General features: G+C 48.6%; 8 protein-coding genes across 8 annotated transcripts; 6 read left to right on the top strand and 2 right to left on the bottom strand.

Moving 5' to 3' along the window:
* Positions 1-538: 538 nt before the first annotated feature.
* On the top strand, positions 539-6,139 carry ANOM_007329 (uncharacterized protein; the record flags this gene model as incomplete). The annotated part of the gene is made up of 19 exons (XM_015552585.1): positions 539-566; positions 633-736; positions 807-932; positions 995-1,038; positions 1,090-1,167; positions 1,217-2,061; positions 3,597-3,689; positions 3,746-3,826; positions 3,886-3,936; positions 3,990-4,166; positions 4,224-4,412; positions 4,466-4,653; positions 4,701-4,724; positions 4,779-4,806; positions 4,868-5,080; positions 5,139-5,196; positions 5,248-5,379; positions 5,457-5,641; positions 5,750-6,139. The coding sequence occupies 19 exons, from the start codon at positions 539-541 to the stop codon at positions 5,905-5,907; spliced, it is 2,802 nt and encodes a 933-aa protein (XP_015404586.1). The 3' UTR covers positions 5,908-6,139.
* Positions 6,140-6,166: 27 nt separating this feature from the next.
* On the bottom strand, positions 6,167-7,299 carry ANOM_007328 (uncharacterized protein; the record flags this gene model as incomplete). The annotated part of the gene is made up of 4 exons (XM_015552584.1): positions 6,167-6,375; positions 6,434-6,491; positions 6,554-6,674; positions 6,748-7,299. Coding segments are annotated over 4 exons (795 nt in total), but the record flags the coding sequence as incomplete, so codon positions are not given.
* Positions 7,300-9,134: 1,835 nt separating this feature from the next.
* ANOM_007327 (uncharacterized protein) lies at positions 9,135-10,013 on the top strand (the record flags this gene model as incomplete). The annotated part of the gene is made up of 3 exons (XM_015552583.1): positions 9,135-9,240; positions 9,301-9,395; positions 9,466-10,013. The coding sequence occupies 3 exons, from the start codon at positions 9,135-9,137 to the stop codon at positions 9,832-9,834; spliced, it is 570 nt and encodes a 189-aa protein (XP_015404577.1). The 3' UTR covers positions 9,835-10,013.
* Positions 10,014-10,598: 585 nt separating this feature from the next.
* ANOM_007326 (uncharacterized protein) lies at positions 10,599-12,156 on the top strand (the record flags this gene model as incomplete). Its single annotated transcript, XM_015552582.1, has 8 exons — positions 10,599-10,781; positions 10,827-10,973; positions 11,037-11,227; positions 11,280-11,423; positions 11,476-11,502; positions 11,555-11,584; positions 11,639-11,730; positions 11,912-12,156. 8 exons carry the CDS (start codon positions 10,599-10,601, stop codon positions 12,154-12,156), a joined length of 1,059 nt encoding a protein of 352 aa, XP_015404578.1.
* A 539-nt stretch (positions 12,157-12,695) lies between these two features.
* Positions 12,696-14,361, top strand: ANOM_007325 (COP9 signalosome complex subunit 1; the record flags this gene model as incomplete). The annotated part of the gene is made up of 4 exons (XM_015552581.1): positions 12,696-12,834; positions 12,911-12,955; positions 13,011-13,291; positions 13,351-14,361. 4 exons carry the CDS (start codon positions 12,696-12,698, stop codon positions 14,359-14,361), a joined length of 1,476 nt encoding a protein of 491 aa, XP_015404579.1.
* A 290-nt stretch (positions 14,362-14,651) lies between these two features.
* Positions 14,652-16,373, bottom strand: ANOM_007324 (putative MFS transporter; the record flags this gene model as incomplete). Its single annotated transcript, XM_015552580.1, has 2 exons — positions 14,652-16,058; positions 16,122-16,373. The coding sequence occupies 2 exons, from the start codon at positions 16,371-16,373 to the stop codon at positions 14,652-14,654; spliced, it is 1,659 nt and encodes a 552-aa protein (XP_015404580.1).
* Positions 16,374-16,882: 509 nt separating this feature from the next.
* hrdA (E3 ubiquitin-protein ligase HRD1) lies at positions 16,883-21,113 on the top strand (the record flags this gene model as incomplete). Its single annotated transcript, XM_015552579.1, has 5 exons — positions 16,883-16,903; positions 17,187-18,001; positions 18,615-18,669; positions 18,733-18,837; positions 18,918-21,113. 5 exons carry the CDS (start codon positions 16,883-16,885, stop codon positions 21,111-21,113), a joined length of 3,192 nt encoding a protein of 1,063 aa, XP_015404587.1.
* Positions 21,114-21,954: 841 nt separating this feature from the next.
* Positions 21,955-22,830, top strand: ANOM_007322 (uncharacterized protein; the record flags this gene model as incomplete). Its single annotated transcript, XM_015552578.1, has 1 exon — positions 21,955-22,830. One exon carries the CDS (start codon positions 21,955-21,957, stop codon positions 22,828-22,830), a length of 876 nt encoding a protein of 291 aa, XP_015404589.1.
* Positions 22,831-24,546: the final 1,716 nt, after the last annotated feature.

The raw sequence follows: 24,546 nt of genomic DNA, 5'->3' as shown, positions 1-24,546 counted from the left end.
GGCTCGTATGCGGTAGTTGAAGCTTTAGCAGCGGGGAACAACGGCCTGAAGTGGTTGATAGATGAGAGTTATTCAAAAGACAGCTGAAGGAAAACGAAGTTTACTCAGGAGTCATACCACCTAGAAATAGGGAGAAACCTTTCTATTATCAAACAGTAATGAGCGTGAAACGCAAGAAGAAAAAGCCACAGGGCTCTTCATCAACCTCCAACTTTCACTCTGTTTCTCATGTCGCGTTGTTGCGTCGAAAGCTGCGGAGCTCACAGACCAGCCCGCCCAGCACGTGATAAATTGTGATCCGCGGATGGAACGTCCGCCGATCCTCTTGGGTCCCTTTTCGTTCCACTCTTTTTTCTCAGGGGATTTAAGGATCGTTTCCCTAGGTGTTTGTTATAAGCACCGCAGATTTTGGTTCAACCTCTCGTCCATCAATTGTCGTTGTACCTCCTACTTCATAGCGCAATGAACTAAACCCAATCGTACGATACAATTTGCTGAAGTACTGATATACCATTCCATTGGCGGAATCCGAAGCAAAATGAACGCAATTTTCGAGAGGATCCAAGGTTCGTCCCCTGACTCTATATTAGGCATGAAGTCTTTTTTTGGCTGATTCTTTATATCGTACTTAGCGATCCAAGACTCGCTCTCCGACGAGGCTCTGGCGCCACTCAAAAGCTACAAGTACCAGAGTGTGGATAAATCCTTTATCTCTAGATATGTCCTGAAGCACTACGTACGATATCCTCTACCTCACGCGATCCTCGCCGTGCGACTCCTGTCTAAAAATGGTCTTTGCTCTTTAGTGGAATGCGTTTGTCGAACTCCTGCCGATGTGGATAGCTCCGAACATGGTAACCTTATTGGGTTTCATGTTCATTGTCGGAAATGTGATGCTCATAGAGATGTTGATGCCTGACCTTGTGGGACCTGTAAGCAAACAACCGGCCTGCTTACCAATTTCTCGCCCAGCACTAAGCCTTGTCGATGATAGGGTCCCTCTTGGTTATATTACAGCTTTGCTTTTGGCATGTGGATGTAAGCATTAAGATTGGATATCATTGAGTGGTCTTATCTCACATACCAAAGGTACTCCACGCTGGATAACGTTGATGGCAAACAAGCCCGGAGAACGGGAACGTCTAGTGGGTTGGGGGAGTTGTTTGAGTGAGTGAGCATTTTGGGAGTAACATGGGCAGTTGCTAACATGTAACAGTCACGGCATCGACTCCTTGAATTGTACGCTTGCTAGTCTACTAGAGACTGCCGCGTTGGGCTTTGGCTCCACGAGTCTAGGCGCCTGGACAGCTCTCGTTCCTTGCCTCGCAATGTATTTCTCCACCTGGGAGACCTATCATACACATACACTCTACCTCGGCTACTTCAATGGCCCTACCGAGGGTCTTCTGATCGCAATTGGTTTGATGGTGGCATCGGGCTGGTATGGACCTGAAATATGGTCTCGGCCGATCGTCGAGTTCTTGAACATCCCCCAGATCTTTGGAAACAACTCCATGAAGGACCTTTGGATTCCCCTCCTTCTCTCATCGTTCTTTTTGGGGCATTTGCCTGGTTGTGTCTACAACGTCATTTCTTCAAGAAGGAAACAGAATCTCCCCATATCCCCAATCTTCAAGGAGTGGGTACCAATGATCGTCTTCACTGGATGCAATATGGCTTGGCTCTTCTCTCCTTATTCGAGCATATTGGCTGATAACCGCTTGGTGCTGTACTGTTGGACAATCTCATTCGTCTTTGGACGGATGACTACCAAGATCATTCTTGCGCATCTTCTGAGACAGCCATTCCCTCATTGGACAATCTTGCAAACCCCTCTAGTTGGTGGTGCCATTTTAGTGAACTTGCCCTGGATTGGTCTTCCCGGGATGAGCGCGTGGGTGGAGCTCCTGTACCTGCGGGTTTATCTCCTCTTTGCCTTTGCCATCTATATGTACTGGGCATTCTTGGTTATCAACCGGATCACGACTTTCTTGGGAATTAATTGTTTGACGATTCGGCGCGACAAGTCGGCAGCCCGAGAGCAGGCTTACCGTGACATTGGTGAGAGAAATTTCGAGGATGCCAATACTGGTGGTGACACTAACGCTGGGCGCTATAAAAGTCATTGAATAGTTTCTTTAACATGGGCTGGTTACGTTAGCCATGGCTGACCAGATATTTGTGTGTCCCAAGTTCGTTCTGATCAGCACACGCTCGGACTATTTTGTTCCGACGGTGAATCATGACAGGAATCCCCGAGCCGGCCAATAGTGCATAGGGATTGAGACGGGATTTGAGGTGTTTTCGAGAGGCCCAGACCTTGCAACATCAAGAGCCCATGGCCAGGCTACTGTAGCCTGACTTGGTCTAGCTTGTCTTCTCAACTATATATACTTTCTGTAATTATGTTTCTAATGGCCTCTATGGATACGCCACTGGCACCACTTATGAACTTACGACCTCTGTGGATGGCTCACGCAAGAGTGATTATGAAGACAGGTTATGGATGCAAAGCTTCTGATAGTATATAGTTAGATAGTATAATATTAATGTCCATAGATGTGTGCCGTACATCCTATGTTTCCCATGGTTGTGAGTAGGGTTAATACCTTCACTAGAGCTCTCCCATCAGATGATAAAGACACTCCTAGGTTTATTAAGGTCGAAGTTGTGAGCACCGTGCTCTATAATGCCTAAAGTTGAACGCTGCTTCAACAAGCGGGTCCCATAACTCAGTCGGTTAGAGTGCTGAGCTAATAACTCAGAAGTCGAGAGTTCGAGCCTCTCTGGGACCAGCCATTCTTTTTGTGTCCTTCCTCCCCACTTCCCCCTCCTTTTGGCATCCACTCTCCCTTCCTTATTCGTTGTTCTTCTTTTTCCTTGGTCTCTTTCCTGTCTCAAGATAATCGGAATTAAAAGCTTCCAACCGAACTCACTCCGCGAAGTCACGATATAAATTTTATCAAGTTGTTGAAGTAGGTAGTGTGGGCGAGTTTCCACTTCATATACTAGTAGTTGATATCGATGTCGGCCTCAGGGCTGGTATGCTTCCAAGTACCTCCACTGCTCATCATTTCAATGTCGGGCCCCTTGCATTGTAGGCCAATGACCTTCTGTAGCTGCTCCGAGAGGCCAGATAAGCGCCCGCTCGGGAGATATATCTGATAGTACACAGTCGTGACAGGCAGTATGATGTCTAACTACCATCAGTATTACTAGTTGATGACACCGAAGCAGTGTTACATTGCCATCTGTGATCACCGCCCGGTCTTCCCGGTGATCTGACCGCTAAATCCGGTGAACTGGGAAGTTCTCCGGCTTAGTAGAAATCACCGGCTCTCATTTGTCTAGGTATGCTTCTACTGCTCATACTTGTTGGAGTGAAAGCACCCGACACATTCCCTTATTCACAGTTAACCTCATCCCTGTGTTACTGACAAGACACCTTCGCATGGTGTGTCACGACCTGTACCTCCTGCTCATTTCCTATTGAAAACATTGCTATAATCACCCCTAATATCCTTTGATACGCCTGGCCAGTAAACCTCACATAGAGCGCTCGTGCCTACCTGCGGAGAGTATGTACAGGTCTACAGATACTTCTGCTCCTGGCCTGAAAGCTCCAGACAGCAGAGAGTCTGCAGTCATCCAAGTTCAAGATGCAGACGAGCTGCGTTTGGCCCAAATGGGTATATTGGCTTTCCCAAGCACAGCAAAATTAGTATGTATACTCATTATTTACCAGGTCACAAACAGGAACTGAAGCGCCATTTTTCTGTTTGGAGCTTAATTGGACTGGCTGCTAACTGTACCATATCCTGGACTGGTACGTTGGCTATCTGTGTATACGGTCGACCAATCATTGCTGACACCGTGAGCTGATAGGGCTTGGACTTGGTTTGATCACCTCCATCAACGCTGGTGGGCCCGGTGCTCGTATAGTCTACTCCGGATAGAGTAATCCAGGGTTATATCGCTGACCAAGTTAGTTATCTACGGATTTATCCTCGTTTTTATCCTCCAGTGCTTCCTGGGCACGTCGTTGGCGGAATTCGTCTCGGCTTACCCAGTCGAAGGTGGAATGTACCACTGGATCGCAGCTATTGCCCCAAAGCGCTATAACAGTCTCTTGAGCTTTCTGACCGGCTGTTCTACAGTCTTTGGCTGTGAGAAGACAACACTACCATTGATTCTGGCTAGAGGCTGCACTAACTACTCTACAGGGATTTTCACGGCAGCATCAACAAATTTGGTCTATGCCTCAAACTTCATGGCCCTAATTGCGTTGTATCACGATGACATTAAGCTCAAACCCTGGATGACTTTTGTTGCATATCAGGTCTCGAATGTCTTGACATCTGCAGTGGTTATGTTTGGAAATCGTTACATCCCGAGCATCAATAAGTTTGCCTGTAAGCTGTGCTAGGGCAGCAATGATGAGGGGCTTGCTAATGCGAAGAGACAGTGGTATACCTCCAGCTAGCATGGTTTGTCATCACGGTCACAGTGGCCGCGACAGCGCCCACCCACAATGATAGCAAGTTTGTTTTTCGAACCTGGATGAACAATACAGGTTGGGAAAGCAATGTTATCTGTTTCATCACGGGCTTGGTGAATCCGCTGTTTTCTCTCGGGGGATTGGATGGCATTACAGTACGCATTAACTCCTTGTTCTTGACGCATTGCTAACGTGGCTGCAGCATATCACAGAGGAGATGCCAAATGTACGTGAGCATTATATTGCAACAGAACACGGTCATGGCTAATATATCGTTCAGCCTGGGCGTAATGCACCTTTGGCCCTAGGTGTGTCTCGAGCATCCCCAATCTTTCTCGCCGCAGGGAGCTGACCAATTCACTGCAATAGCATGCACCCTTATTATTGCTTTCATTACTGGACTTTCTTACCTTCTCAGCCTCATGTTCTCGGTGCAAGACTGGTCGAGTCTGGCAGACAGTCCAACAGGTCTACCACTGGCAGCGATCTTTGGTCAAGCAACACAGAGCCGTGGAGGCGCTTTCGCACTGACATTCCTTCTATGGATTGCCATTGGGCCTTGCATGATTGGCTCACAGCTCAGTATGACACCTTTTAAGCTCAAACATTTATATCTTTTCCTAACTATATGGCTCCGCAGGCACTGGAAGAATGCTCTGGGCTTTTGCTCGCGACGATGGCCTTCCTTTCTCCAAGGTGTAAGTAGAGCAACAACTAAACTCTGCTAGTTAAGACACTGACTGCCTAAGCTGGGCCCGAGTCAACCCTCGATTCGGGGTCCCCTTGAATGCACAAATGTGTGTGGCAGTGATCGTAAGCCTTCTGGGTTGTATCTATCTAGGATCTACCACTGCCTTCAACTCCATGCTTAGCTCTGCAACGTACGTTGTTGTTATTGCTCTCCTACGCCTTTCTCGGACACTTCGAGATCAAACATCCGGACTAACATATACCTCAGGACTATTAACAATCTCGCATATCTCGTGCCCATCTTCACTAATGTCGTGCTGAATCGCAGCACGATGCATCGCGGCCCTTTTCGCCTCCCGCATATTGCAGGCATGACCGTCAACATTGTTACCGTTATTTGGCTGGTCTTTGCCATTGTCTTCTTCAGTTTTCCGTTTTATATGCCCGTGACCGGTACGTCGGTTTTCACATACCTTTCGTTCGCCTCCTCTCCCTTATATACAACATCATCTTATCAGATGGGAGTTACGTTTGACACGGAGAATACTAACGCATCTACAGCCTCAAACATGAACTACACGTGCGTCTGTGTTGGCGGATTCATCATTATCGAGCTCCTATGGTGGCTGATCGCTGGCAAACGGTACTCGAAGAATATGCAAAAGGCAAGGGAGGAGGCGAGTAACGTGATGGTTAGGGTGGATAGCAAGAACTTGTGATGAAGACAATGATCGTGCTAGTTATTTTCGTGTTACTTTACTTCAGCCTCGGGAGTTCGCTGCGGATAGTCTTTCTTTCCTTTTTGTCCCTTGCTTTGCTCTTGATGAGGGAACTGCGACGATAATGACGGTGGAATCATGCTTACAAAGACTGCCACAGTAGTCGTCAAGAAATACAATGAAATCAATGAAACCCATGAAACCAAAGCAATGTTGCTTTAGGTGCATGCAATGATGGAGGAACGTATCTGTATAAGTGGTGGAGCATGACATCTAGCCATGCTCAGGTACAGGTATTATTGTTTCCCTAGAGCCCCATTCACTCCAGGTAATATATAGATAGGCGTAACATCATGATTCTGTTAGTGTATAAAAGTAGTACAGTCGACGTGCAATTAGCATATGCGGCCAAATAGAAAGTCTTTCACGACTGGCGAACTAGAAAATTCAGGATTAAGAAGGACACAGCTGGTGAGCGCGGCGTGTCAGTGTGCACCAATGCGATATGAGTGTGCAAGGAACTTACTTCAAGAAGTATTCCAGCCCGACCCGTCGAGATTCTAGGAATGCTGGGCGGAATTTGACTAGAGCACTCGTGTTAGCGAAGCCGAAAGATGCAGTAATAAAACGTGTAGGCGAGACATACAGAGAACACTCTTCGGTGGTAGAGCTGGTAGGGCGTTCTTCGCGTGCGGGAATGAGGACACCAGCTTTTGTCGTAAGTCATCGAATTCAGAGTACCTCATTCGAACGTTTATGGGACCACCCTACAATCGCCGTTAGAACCAGAATATCCTTACGAAAGTCACGAGATGCGGTGGACGAGAGGGAAATGCGCACCTCGAGGGTTTGTATGGTACAGCTCCACACCACGTATGCGCCTATACCGGACTTCCCCTGGACGACAACATGGTCATCTACAGATACACTTCTGGCCCATAGTCCACGGCTCGTCTCCGAATCTGGGTCCTCTGTGTGGTCTTCGAGAGTGATGGCGGGCTGTTCGAGCGAGATCTGAGAGGTGCGGGATGCATTCCGGTGGTGACTCCAGTACGGCGGAACTATGCCGGAGACCGGGCGATCTTTGGTACCATTGCGCACTTGCGGGAAGACAGTGCCATTGCTGACGCTGACACCGTTGGCAAGGGAGGTCGTGACGAGCGCATCAGTGTCTGAGACCCTGGAGGATGTTGTTGAGGGATGGAGTGGAGGGGATGGCAGCGGCTGCGGGCGAGGCACCAGGCTCGTCTCCTCATTCGCTCGCTCCATCCATTTAGATATCGAGCAGGACGAACAATGAATGGAAAATTGACCGTCGCGGTACGTTCTAAATATAAGTCGGGAATGCAACCTCACGGCCAGTGGCGGAGGCAAATCAAGCAAGGATGCCGCCTGATAACAACTAACGTGGTTCTACTACAACCCGAATCTGACTAGCGAAGTTTGCTGGCGCCGCAGAGGCCTGTGTGTTTCAGTCGGAGTTTTGTAGAGTGCGGGGGGGAATTTGAACAGATGTTGGAACTTGGAAGTGGTGCACAAGTCAGTGGCTGATAAGATAGGAGGCCGATCTCCTTCTTTTTTTTTCTTTGGTTTATGTTTCCCTTGCGTAAAGTTTTGCTCAAGTGTTCTCAAAAATGGGCCCCATCGACGGAGGGAGTTCAAACCAGACTTAATTCGGTTCCATTCAAGTTCCCATTGAGTTCCGGCTCGGAAATCACGAGACTGGGCCGAGTCCCCACTTCTTTTTGGTCTTTTTGTCTGAAGCAAGTCAAGTCATGTGGCTATCCTGCCAAAAGGGGTATTTAGCTTCAGACGTCCTGTTGTCGGAACTGCTAGGGATGTGTCACTCCACTCGTACTCCGGAGAGACCAACATTCCTCTGGTCTGTATTGATGTGGACCATTATTATCAACACATGTTTGACTTTTGATTTTTTGATTTTTACCATTTTTTGTGAGGCGGCTTTCTTATCTAGTAATTGAACGCTCACGAGATCCATAGTTAATATATATTCGCTCTCCGTTGCAACGTTCCATCCTTTCCCAACAGTCCATACACTAAACCAAGTGACACTGACTAGACCCTGAGAGGTAGTGACATGCTGAACTACTGTATTCTATGTCCATAGAGCCACACTAAAGCAAAGCCAAGCATCGGGTGGCCCAATCACTTCCTTTGAACCTCGGGTAATCAACAACTTTCACCTGAGACATTTCAACCCCCCAATCCAAGGAAACCCCCCCAGACATTCACAACGTCGTTAAACGGCTCCGGCACTTTCCAGGCCGTTCCAGCACCATGTGCGTGGTTTTTTCCCGGTATCGCAGAGAGGTCAAAGTTCAAGAGTCAAGACAAGTCTGGACTTCCAAAGATAGCCACCTATCACCGAGGTGGGGAACCATCATAATCATGCGCAGAGGTTGGACGGCTCTGCAATCAGGGCCTGCATTACCGCCATTCTAGAAACACTACCTATGAAGGCCTCCCTGCCCAGCACCCTTCTTGTAGCACTAGTTGGCTAGTCCGGACCCTAGTACCGTACCGTATACGGCACCGTCGGAAAGCTGCCCCGGATCGACAGTGATAGATGTTTTTTTCCCTTCCCTAAATGAAAGAATGTCAGGAAAAGACGAGACCCGTTCATAATTGCTCATTTTTCAATGCTGGTGGTTTCTCTCAAGGCCTGTAAAATTCCCACCGGTGTTCGTTCGTGTAATAACCATACCGCCTTTCACCCTGGAAGAAGTTCAAACGCCCTCGATTCAACGTGGGATAACAGGTGAGCTAAATTACTAGGAGGCATACAAGGAGCTCTCCAGGTGGCCAGACAAAGCTTTGAAGACTGATAGCGCCGCCACCCCAACCTCGTTTCGGATGGCGGGAAACTTACTAGTAGAGTAGGACGTGGAGCACTGGGTCGTCGTACATGCTGTATATATCGGGCCATTGAATCATTCACCTTTTTTTCCTTTCTTTTTTCTTTCCCCCCTCCATCTTCCTCCACCTGTCTTTTTCACATCTTTGTCAATCTGACACCCAATTTCAACATCTTCATCTGGAAACAATCTATCCATCACTGGAAGATCACTATTCTTGTTGTCTCCTTCTCCTACCTGGTAAGTCCAGTCCAAATAATGCTGCCCATGTACAACTACAAGCTAAACATTACATCCACGATAGCTTTTACAGTCATTCGTTAAGCTTCATTATCTTACAAACGCATCGCGATGGTTCTCCTTAGTTCCTTGGCCGTCGTTGCCACTGTAGCCAGTCTCGCTACAAGCCAGACCACTAGCTCTGTCAACCCAAGTAGTGTTTCAGAACCGACGAGAAGTGTGTTCTCCATGAGCTGGAGATCTCTGAAGGAGCCATTCTGACTTTCGATCTTGATAGAGCAATGGTGTGAATCACAGACCTCGGCTTGTCCTCTCATCTGCCTGCAACTGCCAGGGGCCTCGGGCAACCCCAAAGAGAACAAATGCGACTACGTGAGTGATAGATATAATCCATCGTGCCCTCAATAGACACTCTAACGTGCCTCCTCTGGCTATGAAACAGAAATCCCTTGTATACTCGTGTATCTGCAGCAACAACCAGTCTCCCAACGCATCTGAATACTCCCAGACAATCCCCTACTTTGTTTGCACTGAGCAAAACAACCAATGCGTTAGCAACTGCGACGGTGAACAACAGTGCCAGTCTGACTGCCGCTCTAAGAACCCTTGTGGCGCTCAGGAACCTAAGCGTGTCAATACTACCACTTCTACAGCTACCAGTACTGCTCAAGCGACGACTTCGTTGCCTCCTTTCACTGGCGTCCCGGATAAGAATGGGGTTGCCTCCAGGCCATCGGCAGATCTGAGCCACATCTACGGTCTGGCCGTTGTGATGGCTGGGTTCTTTGCCGGCTTTGCGACTCTTCTGTGAGAATGACATTGACTAAATGACATTGCAAGTTGGATTGACAGCTGAACATTCCTGGGAGCGATGGGTCATCGGCCAAGGCAGCATGACGAAATCCTTTGCCATCACTAATACATTTCACCTCCAGTCATAGCGTACGGTGTCTCTGCATGATTATTCGCTAGCATGAAGTTCTTTTTCTTATCATTTCTATTATGAGCGTTGCGTGTATGTATGTCTTCATGATACTTCTCTCTAATAATTATAATCATGACTTGTCATTTAAAGCTTGGAAAATTTCTTGAAAAGTGTGGAGGACCCCAGCACCAAATCACATTATCTCTCTCCACTTAGGTTTCTAGCCGTCTTCCATCAAGCATACAGCTCACTGGCATAAAAATGCCGTGGGAATCTTGGTAGAAATATTGGGTATGGAATCCTATATGAGGCAAGGATACGAGATGAATTATCACAGAAATTCACGTAGCACGGGATAATGTTAGGCGCATTCACTTGACAGAAACCGACGAACCGTCAGTATTGGTTGTATGGCGTAACACATCTGGCAGGGCCCCGTGGCTTCCTATTTGGTCGTTGCGTCTACACTTTCCTCCCTTCATCATCGGCTTTGTCTACTCCTTCTCTCCACATCAGCCCCGTTCTTGTTGCAATCTTCTCTCTATCCCCTCTAATCACTCACTTGTTTTAGTCTCTTTGGCCACTGTTACCTTTACCAACTTTGTGACGACGCTACTTTGTGTTCAGAGCCATCCAGCTTGATCGATATCATGGCGCGCGACGGTGGGGTAAGGCCCTTGAGCGCCAGACACATCATCTATAGGGAGGACATCCCATACTCACATAGTAAAAACAGGACCGGCGACGCTGCCATGTTTGCTGGGAGCGCGGCCACATTTCACTGGATTGTCCGGTCCGTCAAGGCCTACTCCATCTGGTATGTAAAAGGCAAGGTACACTAGATGATATAAAAACAACAAGTTTCTCATGTTTCATAGGCGAATATGGCCGCTGAGCTGAATAATCGGATACGCCGACCTGTGCCGATTCGAGTGTATCGAGTGAATACCCATCGCCGTCATGTTCGCCCTCGCCGAAGACGTGGGCGACAGCGTCAAGAGCATGCCAGTGAAAGGAACCACACAGTATGTGCTCACTCAAGGCACAAACTTCAAAAGCACGAACTATGGTTAACTCTAAGCGAATAGGGACCACACGAACTACCCCCTCGCCCGGCACATGTTAGCCCGGAGCTCAACTACGGAGACTGTGGCCCTTACCGTCGCGATGTCCAGGACCTTCCTCTTCGTCCACCTGCAGGTGATAAGGATAAAGAGAATATTCGCCCTGCTCATTTCGCTAGCCCAGCTCACTCGCAGGCAGGCGCGGCCTATGACAGGTAGATCTGAATATGTGGCGTGAAAGAAGCATGTCGCTAACAAAAGTTGCAGACACGATGTCAATATGAGGCCCGATTCTTCTACTGCTAACCACCTGATTAGCTCATCTGGACTTGCCGCTGGTACCAAGATGGAGTCAGGTACTCCGGTTGAACATGTAGATAACTCTGCCTCTGTATATGTTCAGGCGAGTGGGTGAGTAGCCTCCGGTTCTCTCGCCGTCCCAGGTAATATACTGATAAAGCAGAGCTGTGGACGTCCAAATCACACGCAGGTAAGGTGTTATATCTCATTTGAATTGAGTGATTCTGACATGCCATGATCAGTGATACCTTTGCTACTTCGAATGAGAGCGGGTAGGAAACCTGAGCCAGCTGTCACAACTGTTTCACTGACACATATACTAAAAGTACTCATGAGAATCTGCCAAGCCTGTCATTTAACGTCTCCGGGGATATGGTGATGACTGAGGAGTCACAAGCTGTGGCTGACGACTATTGCAGTGAGCTGTTTACGATTGTTTGAACGTAACTAAGTCAGATAAGTCTGGCTCTGGAAAGATATGTCGACGCCCATTGTCATCAATCAGGATACTCGCGCTGAGGATATCCAGACACTCGATGAAGGAATGTATGTATATTTCTTTCTTTTTGACTAGGTTGGCTATTGACTGACGCAGCTAGCTTTTGAACATGTTGCGGATCTATTTGGTCGATATCGAACAGCTCACGCAGCATTCACAGGGGTCAAGATCAACCAAACACGGGATTATAAATGGAAAAAAAGAAAGAAAGAAAGAAAAGGAAAGGAGAACGCAGAGAAGAGATCTTGCATCTGCCTGTCTGTATTCTACTCGGGCTTGAATCCAGTTGTCTTCGTCTTCCCTTGCAGAGTTGGGGTGACGAAGCCCATTATGTCGCCATCATGAAGAATACTGAGTTGCAATGAATTGCTACGGAAGGGAGCGGTTCCTGTATAGATTAACTATGTCTTCAAATGCTGTTTCAAACGCCCTACAGGATAGGGTGAGCTACTAATCATGTCATATTCCCTGTAGGCATTAGGATGACAAAGGCGGTCGTGGAAGCGGTGAAGACGTAGGCGGAGATAAGTGTGTTGTTGATGATGATGACCATCTGATAGACCATTGTTCTTTTTCTCCACACATACACCCGCTACAGTGATTTTGGCTCTACTAGTACTTCTGGAATAGCTATCTCCTACCTGCCCGAAGCTTCAGCCATCAGAGCTTTTCATATCCTCTACAGCGACCTCAACTATCACCGCTTGGGTAACCAAGAGTTACTCCACTTCGACGTGCGGTATATCGCTCAGTCGCTCCGTGTGTAACCTGTCGAGGCTTCAACTGTTCCCCTCGTATCGACACAAGAGGATTCTGGGGAGCTAAACAGTTGCTTAATACCGTTCCTTTATTGCAGGCTCAAGGTGTACGCAAATTTTAGCCAAATGGAATCCATGCCGCCTGATGCTTTCGACTCTCATCCGACAAGTCCATATGCGGGACAATTACACAGTGCAGGGAACCCCGACATAGAGAGCATAAATGGAGTAGCGGCTACTACGGTGCCGTCCGTGAAGGTTGATGGTACGGTTTTCTAGTCTGCTTTATCAAACGTATCAGCGTGTGCCAGCAGTGGAAGTGATGCTAATTTTCTGAACAGACCCACCTAAGTTTGAATTGGAATCGTACATTGCAAACTATACTGGTATGATGCGCATTCTCCCATGTTGATGTCTAGCTAACTGGTATGCTACTTCCAGGCCGAACCAAGTTCAACCGTCTATTTCTAATAGGCACGTGCTCCACATATCTCTCCGTCGAGGCACTGAAGGCTGCGATTGTCGAAGCCAAATCAAGCAAAGATGTTTCCCGATACGAACGCGCAGTCCGTGCACTCGCCGATTCTGCACCGTATGAGGCTGAAGCTACACCAGACAATGAGTGGATAGATCGTACACGGAAGGTCGTCAAGGCGGAGACCGATCGACTAGAGCATGAACTGAGAGGGTATAAAAACAACCTTATTAAAGAGAGTATAAGAGTAAGCTTCCAGGCAGCGCTCTATAATACTTCGACAGATGTTCTGACCGGATATCACAGATGGGCAATGAAGACCTTGGGCAGCACTATCATCAAATTGGTGACTTAGTGTCGGCGTCGAAGGCTTACTCTCGCATGAGAGATTACTGCACGACCCCGAGCCATATCGCCTCAATGTTGTTTAAAATCATAAATGTAGCCATCGAGCGTGGGGACTGGCTGAGTGTCCAGTCTCATGTGCAGCGATTACGCAATCTACAATCGAAACAAGAAGAACAGGCTAAGAACCAGCCGAAGATGTCGGCCGCGATGGGCTTGTCCCAGTTGCACTCTGGCGCGTATCTAGAAGCTGCCAATAGCTTTTTGAGCACAGACCCCACTTTAGGTGACTCATACAACGAAGTGCTCACGTCCAACGATGTTGCCGTTTATGGTGGACTTTGCGCGCTTGCATCCATGGATCGCAATGAACTTCAGCGGCGCGTGCTAGACAACAGTTCGTTCCGCAACTTCCTTGAGCTGGAACCCCATATCCGCCGGGCGATCTCTTTCTTCTGCAATTCGAAGTTCCGGCTGTGTCTTGATATTTTAGAGTCTTACCAAACCGATTACCTGTTAGACGTCCATTTGCAGCGTCACGTCAGCACTCTCTACACTCGCATCCGAACTAAGTCTATTCAGCAGTATCTGGTTCCTTTCAGCCGTGTCACGCTTGACTCTATGTCCAAGATCTTCGCTCCCGCAGCTACCAGCGGACAGGCTCAGCCTATCCACTCAAAGTCCCCGTTTGTTCAAGAATTGATCGGTCTCATTCAAGATGGAACCCTGGACTCTCGGATTGACCTGGAAAAGATGGTCCTGGTGTCCAATCAGACCGATAAACGGACAGAAGTGCAGGAAGCCGTGTTGGAGAGTTTATCGAGCTACATTGATGAGGCACATATAAGATTACTGCGGACTAATATTATCCGCGCAGGACTGGAAGTCCGCCCATTAGGCGATGAGCGCAAGCAGGGGCATGCTGGACCCGGGCCGAAGCATTCACGACCGCCGACGGGGGTGTTCCAATAAACTATGAAGTGAAGGATGGCATTACGGAGATAGCCAGCTACGAACAGAATTATGACTAGAGACACGGTAGAAAATCAAATAGTTTACGAATTACTGTGTTGTCCCAGGGTGGAAATGCCTTCTGTGCAAGTGATAATCTGAGTTCCGCTTTACTGTCTTGTTTTCTTGTGTCAACCTGGGCATCTGTGGTATAGATATATATTGGAACAGACGCGAGAAGGTAAAAGAAAAAGGGAAATAAACAACATTCTGTAAATAAGAGTCTAAATAATCCCCAAAAAAAATACGCTTTACCTCGAGCGTTTGACAAGACAGCCCACAATGCCCGCCAGGAGCAATGCACCATTGAAACCAGCCATGATGTAGAACGGCGCGCCCGAAGACCAAACGTCAAAGAGAAGGCCACCTAACTTAGTAAGGAGCAGGATACCCGCGCCACCAAACAGGGAGTACACGCCGGCTATTGATCCTTTCAAGTGGGACAGCTGTTTCTGTCTTTGATACCTGGGGGCCCTTCCGAGCAGTGGCTGTCGGTCTGCACCGCTGTCTATTTCGCTGGCTGGAGAAGCACCGTCTTCGGCGTGTGATTCTGTCTCAGCATCAAACGCCTGTTTTGGGACTTCCTGGTTTAGATCGATACCCAGGATGCCGTTGCTTAATACGGCCAGACTGCAGACAATCGCCCCAATTTGGCTGATACCGATTAAGCTCATGATGGCGAATACACTCGGACTTCCGCCTTCTCCGCTGAACTTGGGTGTGGGGAGAAGTGGGAACGCCGTGTATCCGAGGACACCGGCCAAGCAAGCAAGGAGGAGAGGTAGATGGTGCCGGCGAGACTTATCAGACCAGTACCCGAACGCTGGTGCAGCGATCAAGGCTACGAGCTGGGAGACGCCTGTCAGGATCGATGCCAGCTTGTACGCATCAGGGCAGGAGTGCTTGATATCTCCGGACCCTTCGTTGTGGCCGTCATTGCAGACGCCCAGGACTCGATAATAGTGGTTGACAAAGAGGGGAATGAACAGAGAGATCCCCACCGATGAGGCGCGTGCTACAAACCCTCCGATGTAGCCGATGAGGATGTCACTGTGGCGACATCCTAGAACTATAGCCGCGCCAAATTGGTCCAGATATGGGAGGCGTGATTTGCTGCCAGCAGCGCATCTTGGCTCATCGTCGTCCTCCTCCTCTTGGGTCGACCAGAGTGAGCTCCATGTCTTTTTCTCCTCGCCGGGAAGATCCCGGAGCCCGAATAGACACCATAAGCTGACCAGGAGAGCCACTGCTGCGACTACGTAGTAGCTGCACTGGATGGCTTCGGCTGGCGATAAGCCGAGGGTCTGGAATTTGGCGGGGAGTGGGAGGAATATAACAAGAGATACAAGGGCGCCGCAGCCAGCGCACATTCCTACGAATCCAGCCAATCGAGAGGAAGGCGTACTAGCGTCGCCGTTTGATTGGGTCTGAGATGACACTTCATGGTTGGAGCCGTTTTGCGTGTCTGCTGTCTCGGTGGATTCTTGATCGTCGGAGCTCCCCGTCACAGTTGGAAGAACTGCCGTCACCATGGTCGAGACCGCAGAGCCGCCAATACTAAATAACAACCGTCCCAGAAGAAGTTGCGGATAAACATTCGTGGCCTGGACGAGTACAACCAATGCGACGGCTATGATGCTATAGCCAGCCACACATACCTATAAGGGAAGAAATGAGGCTTCAGGTCATAACTAGTATATCAGGAGTGAACGGAAGCGTACATGGCGGACACCTATGCGGTCCGAAAGAACCCCCCACAGAGGGCAAGCGACCAGCGCAAGTAATTCATCTGCAAACCCGAGGGTTCCGACGGCATCCCCTTCGCCATCATGTAGTCCAATCAACTCTGTGACCACAAACGAGATGGAGGAGTTGATATAGACTAGAAAGGCAATAGAAAACGGACAGACGGCTAGCAAGTAGGTCAAGGTCTGCGTGCGGCTCGCCGTAAATAGAGCTCGTTGGGAAGCCATATTTCTCTGATCAATTCAGGTCATGTTCTGATTCAGGGTTGGAGGAATTAGCCTAAAGTCTCGGAAACCAGTACTATACGCTTATGATATGGTCTTAAGGGAAGCCGATCTTGGCAGATGGAGGGACAACGTCAGCTGTGGAAAAAGCGATACATCCAACATCACCTGACTGCGCGTCGAAGGCGCCGATCGAACCGAGTCTACTTCGGTTTTTTTAAAAAAAATATTAAATCGTTCGAACTTTATTTACTTTATCTGATTTCTATTTCGACCTCAATCTACACCAATGCATCATATCTCCTCGTTATGCTCCGTATATGAACTGTGGTATAGTGCTCCTATTTAGGAATAGCGTGTGCCTTCCACCGCTGTGTGTGCTCTATCCCGACGTAGTGCGTGGAAATATCCAAAGGCAGCGAGCTGGCAGGCGCGTAAGGTTCCTTTGCAGAGGATATTGAGTATAAAAGTCCTACCCGAGTCGGGTAGGACAGACAAACAAAATCCACGTGATGTACATTCTCCTAATGAGTGTATGTTAGTCTTAGTGGATATGACATCAAAAATCACTGCATCAGACACTCGCATCCTGCTTGTTCGATTACATTGCTTTGATTGACCGTACTATACCTTTAATTTACCTCGAACTACCCACTACGAAGATGTTATTTATGTTAGAAGGACTATATCCTTGATTTAGTCTTGAATATACTACTGATAGATATATATAGCCGGCCCTCCCCGCCAATTGAACTATCTGTCTCGAAATTAGGCACGGACACATACTGAATGGGCTCGAAGTTCCTATGCAAATAGGTTACAAGCGAGATTCCCGAGACTGCAGTAGCCAGTTGGAAAGAGAGAGATGGGCATTACTGTCTGTTCGAGGATATCGACGTGAATTCATCCTCTCCAGAGGCAACTGATGGCCTCATATACCAGGCTGGCATGTCATCTGCAGTCTGGGAGAATGGCTCCCAGGCAATTTGTAAGGTCAAAACTTGGTCGGAGGGTATGGAAAGTGAAAGCGACACTCTTGCTTTTGTTACATCCAGGTTTCCACACATCCCACTTCCTGAAGTCATTTACTCGTGGGTCGACAAGCAGCTGGACCGTACCTTCCTTATCTTGAGGCGGGTTCAAGGGCAAACTCTTGCGAAGGCCTGGCCATCACTAACTTCCCAGCAAAAGGTACAAATCGCTACTACTGTCGCACAGTATTGCCACGACCTTGCTGAAGCCACCGCAGAGAATTTGCAGTCAGCAACAGGTTGCGGAGTCCTTGAACCCTTTTTAACAGTGGATACCGAAGCATCACACCCATCCTGGAAACCTCGACCATTAGGACCACTTTCTCGCACTGTTGCTGAGAGATATTTCCAGAAAATGTCAACTCAGCCCCCTCCCCCTGTTGGCGATAGATTTCATTTCTATCATGCCGACCTTAGCCCGACAAATATTCTTATCTCAGACGACTGTAGCATCAAAGCAATCTTGGATTGGGAATCAGCTGGATTTTATCCCAAGTTTTGGATTCCTCTGAAGCCGTATCGGAGTGGAGGATTCAACCTTGACGTTCCAGATGATTCCCGCTACGATTGGAGGACCTTTTTGAATCAAAACTCTCTGACGTGGGGTTTACGCTTGATCATAACCATGTTGAATGGTAGAAGTCTTTAGTTCTTACTTTCTTCGATGTCAATGAGCTTCGTGATGCTACTCCGTGAGATCCTCCGACATGAAGAACAGAAATCAGTAGTTCAATCTAGTATCTCATTTAAATTAGCAAGTAAAAGATGGATAGACAGTTCCTCTTCTCTTTTACTATGTATCTTAGCTAGTTGACACGGTGTCTGCCCCGTATAGTAAGGCTATTATTATAGATGATAATAAAGGGTGTAAAGGCCATGGTTCTAAGCCAACTTAATGTTGTGCACGCTCCGTATTTCACAACGGGATCCATATCTATACTCCACGTCCAGACTAAACTCAAAAGAGACAATAACCGGATACCCGCTGACGTAAGGTCCCGGCGGGCGGTGACGGGTTCCCCCCCCATATTGCTTCGACAAAGTAAGTATAGCATAGCTGTCCAGAACATCTCCAATTCCCGCCCACGCGGTCGCTGGCCTAAATCTTCAATCCTCTTCACTTTCCTCTCCTCCTATTGTGTTGATTTTGTTTATCCGCTGTCGATGTCCCTCTGACAAACTTACTGGCTTCTAATTTCGGCTTTTTGTCAAGGACATCGGGCTTCTCGCCCGCCTCTGCTGTCATGAGACTTGCCGCATATACTGGGGTAAGTGGCACGCATGGTTCCGTTCGCATTTCAATGGAAAACTGACCCTGCCTCACTTTACAGGTCTCAGTGGCCCTAGCCACGGGTGTCTTCTTAAAGGCGCTTCATCAGAGGGCGAACTTCTACTCGGCCTGCGTTTACCTTTCTCAGAGCAGTGCCAATCTCATGGTAGGTCGCCGCCGCATGCGCTCTTCCAATGAGCTCCGCGCCTAAAGACCACTTGAGAGGATATCTTCTAACAGATGCAGATCCTGACAAATGTGTGTCTGTTGGCAGTCGGTTTCCTTCTTTTCTGGCTTCAGCGTCTCCTTTACGGCCCCTTGCGACCCATCGAAACCGAACAGTTGTATGAAAAGGCATGGTTCGCCGTTACCGAAACTTGTCTGGCCATGACCATATTCCGGGGCGAGCTGGGGGGCTGGTTTTTGGTTATGTTCGTCTGTTTACTCGTCGGAAAGGTTTGGGGCTGGATTGGCGAGGGCCGCGTGGAATACCTGGAACAACAACCCCCAGCTAACCCTCGCCTGTTCCATACTCGCCTGGCAATTTCCCTGCTCCTCGCGGTTTTGTTCAATTCTTTCATGTTAAAGTACTGTGTTCGGACGGTTCTTGAGCAAGCACGCCCTGACATGATGGTCATGTTCGGCTTCGAGTTCGCCATCCTCACCATCCTATCGAGTTCGACTGCCGCCAGGTACTCAATTTCTCTGGTCGAGATCTATGTTACTCACCAACAGCTGAAGGCCAGGGTGGAGGAGCGTCGTCAGGAGATTCGAACTGAGAGACAGGAGGCTATTCGTCGGAGTGCGCAAGCAGGAGAACTCTCTCCTCCTACTAACCTGCCCGACGAGAACGACATCAATGAGATGGAACTTGATGTTCCAGGATGGGAGGAAAAAGGCCGCTGGGTTTTCTATCTCGATCTGCTTACGGACTTCTTGAAGCTGACCGTGTATCTCTCGTTCTTTGCCATCCTCTTCACTTTCTACGGACTGCCAATTCATATCCTGCGCGACGTAGTGGTGACGATTCGCTCCTTCGGTCGAAGAATTATGGATTTCCTTCGCTACCGCAATGCTACTCGTGACATGAACGAGCGATATCCAGATGCAACCGCAGAGGAAATCGCACGGGAAGAAGTCTGCATTATTTGTCGGGAGGAAATGGCACAGTGGCAGCAACCCGCGGACGGAGCTGGGCCAACAAGAGGACGGGTTTCCGAGAGACTCCGCCCGAAGAAGCTCCCTTGTGGTCACATCTTGCATTTCGCCTGTCTTCGCAGCTGGCTGGAAAGACAACAAAACTGCCCAACTTGTCGACGCCCAGTTGTCGCGCCGCCTCGTCACCGTGGCCAGCCAGGGGCGGGGGTAAACGATGGACAAGGCAACGGGGGTGCTGGGGGTCTACAAGGTGGCCCTGCTGGAAATCAGCCTGCCGGGAGAAATGTAGCCGCTGATGGTTTACCAAGGGCTCGTGTATACCAATTTGGACCCTTCCGGATTGGGTTCGGCGCGGGCCGAGGTGACATGTTCCACAATCTTCATCAGCAAATTCATCAAGGCAATGCTCCCTTGCAACCAGCAAATAATGGCAACCCTGGTGCGAGACAGATCGGGTTTGGTTTTGGCTTCGGGCGTCCAGCACCACCACCAACCGCCCACCCGTCGCCAGCCCCAGCTCCCGTCTCTGATATACAAAGCCACCTTTCCCAATTAGAACAGCAGATTATGCAAGAGATCAACAATCTCCGGGTCACTGCAGATCAACTCCATCTGGTCCGCTTGTTACAGACCGAGCTTCAGCGGCTTCGGAGTCTCCCGAATCCTCAGGCAACCCCCCTGGATTTGCCGAACATTTCATCGCAGAACCCTACTATTCCCTCGTCGTCTACAATAACAACGACTCGCCGACAATTCATATCAGACCCGAGAGCACCGGCCATGACGGCTGGCGATACACGACTACCCGAAGGACTTAGCCTTCCTCCGGGCTGGTCCCTTCTTCCCCTCCACTCAGCGGAGCAGGGCTCGAGTGGAGCGGCAAGCGTGACGCCCACTCCAACTGTTCCTGTGGCAGCTCCCTCTGTACGGACGCCTGACGGCAGCTCCGAGCCCCAGACGCCCGCCTTGGCGGAGAACGGTGTGAATGAAAACCAGGATGACCAAGGTCCTAGCCAGGTGAATTCCGGTTCTCGTACCCTGCCAGGTTGGGGTTCCGCAGTAGCGCCAACCACCGCGACGGACGATGCTGACCCAGCGTCGGAGCAATGGACAGAAGTGACAACTGAGGGACAACCTGAGAAGCCCAGCTCTCTATCCGTTGGACATGGTGAGGGTGTCCATCATAGTGAGGATGGTGTGGCAGAGGATAGCTCATCGTCATCACCATCGAAGGGCAAAGCACGGGTGGCAACGGTAGAGGACGTCGGGGATGATGAGACATGACATGGGATTCCCCTCTAGAATTTTTTACTTTCTTCTTTTTTTTGTATACTTTGCAAGTACTTTACTCCCCACTATCTATTTGCCCGATGCATTTGTCGTATCAAATTTGGGAAACAAGCGTTCAACGGCGTTCTTAGCGAGGCAGAAAGATCATACCCGGGTTGTCTGTGTATTCGAATTTCTATGCGATGGGGCTCTTGCCTGGTGATTTCCCCGTTTTGTCATGTTGGAATCCATTTAGCATGGCCATCTGGTCAAGATTGCAGAGGAGATCTATTTCCTCTGTCGAGATTGCGGATGTCTTTACATGCATGTACTAGTATGTACATAGTAGTGGTAGCAATTGACCTCGCCCGATCCTCCTTTTCTATATGATATGCAATCAAGATATATAGTTATCTATAACATCTGACATTTATGTACAAAATCATATATAACTTCGCTAGCTGGAGGGCCAAAGGGTTGCGATGGATATGGATGAGTAGAAAGGACTATGCTTTCACGCTGCTCATTTCATGTGCTCAGCCTTAGCTATCCAATACCCAACGATGAAGCTCCAAGTTAGACAGGAAATATGTCTTGCTTTTATTTCGATGCATGTATCCATCCTGTCGGCAAACCTAACTCCCGGAAATGAGGCTTGGCTGCGTCCACAATGCAACTGTTCCTGCATACTAGTCCATCTCGCTAAGCGCCGTTAGTATCGCTTCAATGAAGCCATCTCCAGGGGCCAAGACCCCAGCAACATATTAAGGAACCATGGTCGCCGTCTCTTCTAATTTCCAAATTCCAACCCATCAACTTATCTCTTTTGCATTTCGCTCCCACCACGACGACTAGCATGGGTCCCCTGCCTCGGGGTTGGCTTCGCCTGGCCCTCTCTCTATGCCTCGCTTGTGGCTGGGCCTCTATTATTCCAGGGGTTGCGGAAGTCGACTTGATCTTTCCGCGCAATGGGAGCTATCCTCCCTCCACGCTGACCCCGATCATATTCGCCATCCAAAATCCCAGTCTCCTGTCAAGCGTCCATCCGCGAATTCGATATTACATCGACCAAGTAAATGTCAACAGCAGTGAAAAGGTCTCTTACTCAGGTAGCATCGAATTAGAGAAGGTTAATTTTACCGGAAGCGATCCATCCTTCCTCTATTGGAGCACCAGCAAGTTTGATATTGAAGGGACATTCGAGATCATCTGGGCTCTCGATATGTATAACTGCTCTCGTGAACCGGAGAGTACAGATTTCACGCTTGTATATCTGGGTGGACACGGTGGGAGCCAGTCTTTCTTCTCTATTAAGAATGGCACTTCGCCACCGGACTTTGTCGCCCTAACCGAGGATGATACCTGTGAAGAAACCTTGGCTCAGGCCATACATGTCCCGGAGCTTTTGAACGTTCCATCCGGGCAAATCTGGGGCAGCGTAACACGAACAACAGACTGGTACGCTCCAAAGCCTACTTGGCGTGGTTCTTACTGTGCAGTCACTGCGGATCGGTTGCCGACTGCTCGTCCTTGTAACGTCAAGATTGACTCCTCAGCTGCCACAAGTATTTCGGCGGCCTTGACCGGTACTGCCTGCGCCAACCCGCTCCGCCGCACAGGGCTGAGCTGCCCAACCCCATCGTCTGAAAATGCGGCCCCTGTGGGGCCATCATACGTCGAGAGGCCATGGATATTAGTGATGGGTTTGCTGCTCGCTTACGGTCTCGCGTGAATGAGGTCGGCTATCTCTGTGGTACAGGCTTTTGACAGACCATTTCGTTGTATGCTAGTGCTTTGATATTTTCCGTAATAGGATATTGTTGCGCGGGTACTCCGTCCCATTTGATGCACTAGTAGCTATCGATTCGGTAGAGGCATATGGAGTATATTAGTAGTAGTTCTTGGCCGAGGCTAAGGCTGACCCGATGTCACCCCGGAGAGGCCCGTCCCCAGTATTAGAGCCGCGGCTGATCCGGTAGAATCCGGATATCCGCAGTAAAGATGCACAACTCATGAGGATAGCCTTTTCATAATGCCAAGGAGGCCATTGCTCAGGCATTGTGGGGCAATCCATTCGCTGGTAGGATACTTGATCTAGTAGGTCCGAGCCCTCCATATTAGTATGTGGTAGCCAATCGCACCAATATGCATCACGCGAACATAATCAATCGCCAAATGTACAAGACATACCCAGTCGAATGCACACGTTACAGCACATAAAAACCGGCTGGAGCACGTGGGAGGACTTACTGCTATACTAGTAGGTATAAAATCACACTCGCAACCGTAAGCCCAAGAACCACAATCAACATCCCACATTTCCTTTTCCCTTTCACTCAATTGATTCCTGCCATGGGATACAAAGCTGCCCCAGCAGCAGATGCCGCAGCAGCAGATGCCGGGGATCGTGAGCAACTGCAAGACCTTTTACAAGGTCAAACCCGGGAATGATTGCTACTCGATTGAGACGGCAGCGGGCATCACCCTTGCTGAGTTCCGCTTGTGGAATACACAGATTGATGCGAGTTGTTCGGACTTGTGTGGGTGGACTACTATGTATGCACTGGCGTTTAGCCTTCTCACTATTCAGAGCGGCCCCGGGGATATCGTAGTACGTGGATGAGGTCTCGACGTACATACCGGATCCCGAGTATCTGGTTGACCTATTTTTGATGTTCCCATATGCTCCTGGTATCTAGAGTGTGTGACAATATATGTAAAGTAATAGATTAAAAATGTTATGATACTCGGATTTTATTCTACAAAATACGTACTTTGTTAAAATCTCAATATCTGCCATGGTGCGATCCCGCACCGCCTATTCTGCCTACTATAACCGCCTGCTAACGTGACTTTAGACTGTATACCTCCCCGCTGATTCTGTTGTATGTACAGTGGGGGTCCAAAAGTATGTGACCCCCAATACATAAAGGTACCCAGTGGCTCTATCTGTCTAGTACGAGAAGCTAGGTACCTTTAAGTATAGGGGGCCACATACTTTTGGACCCCCACTGTAGCTCTTGGAGTTATATCTTATCTATCTATCTGTATATAGCTTGATCTGTAGTCTATCTGAGTATCAGCTCTGATTAGTCTGTCTGCACGAACCAACGCCCTGATAATTAGGTATATAGCTCCTTCCTACAGGGTTGAGTCAAACAGCTCTATTATATATTTTTTATTAAGACTCTAGAAATAATAGAATTTTTTTGTTTTTTACAAATATATTAAATATTACAAAGTCAAGTATTAAGCCAGAGTAACGCGACGGAATACAACTTGTATAGTATAATTTAAGAATAGAAACAACCCAATCACATTCCGATTCCGACATTCTGTCGAGTCAGTCCCATCTTATCGGTCAACTCTGGGGATACTCCGTACATACAATTCACAGTGGGGCTCCCAGAAAATAATAATAATACTTTAAATAAAGAAAAAAAATAAA

This window comes from Aspergillus nomiae, assembly GCF_001204775.2.
Source record: "Aspergillus nomiae NRRL 13137 chromosome Unknown contig00254, whole genome shotgun sequence".
Taxonomy (NCBI): Eukaryota; Fungi; Ascomycota; class Eurotiomycetes; order Eurotiales; family Aspergillaceae; genus Aspergillus; species Aspergillus nomiae.
Note: the sequence above shows the minus strand (reverse complement) of the source record. Positions and strands in the feature narration are given on the sequence as shown.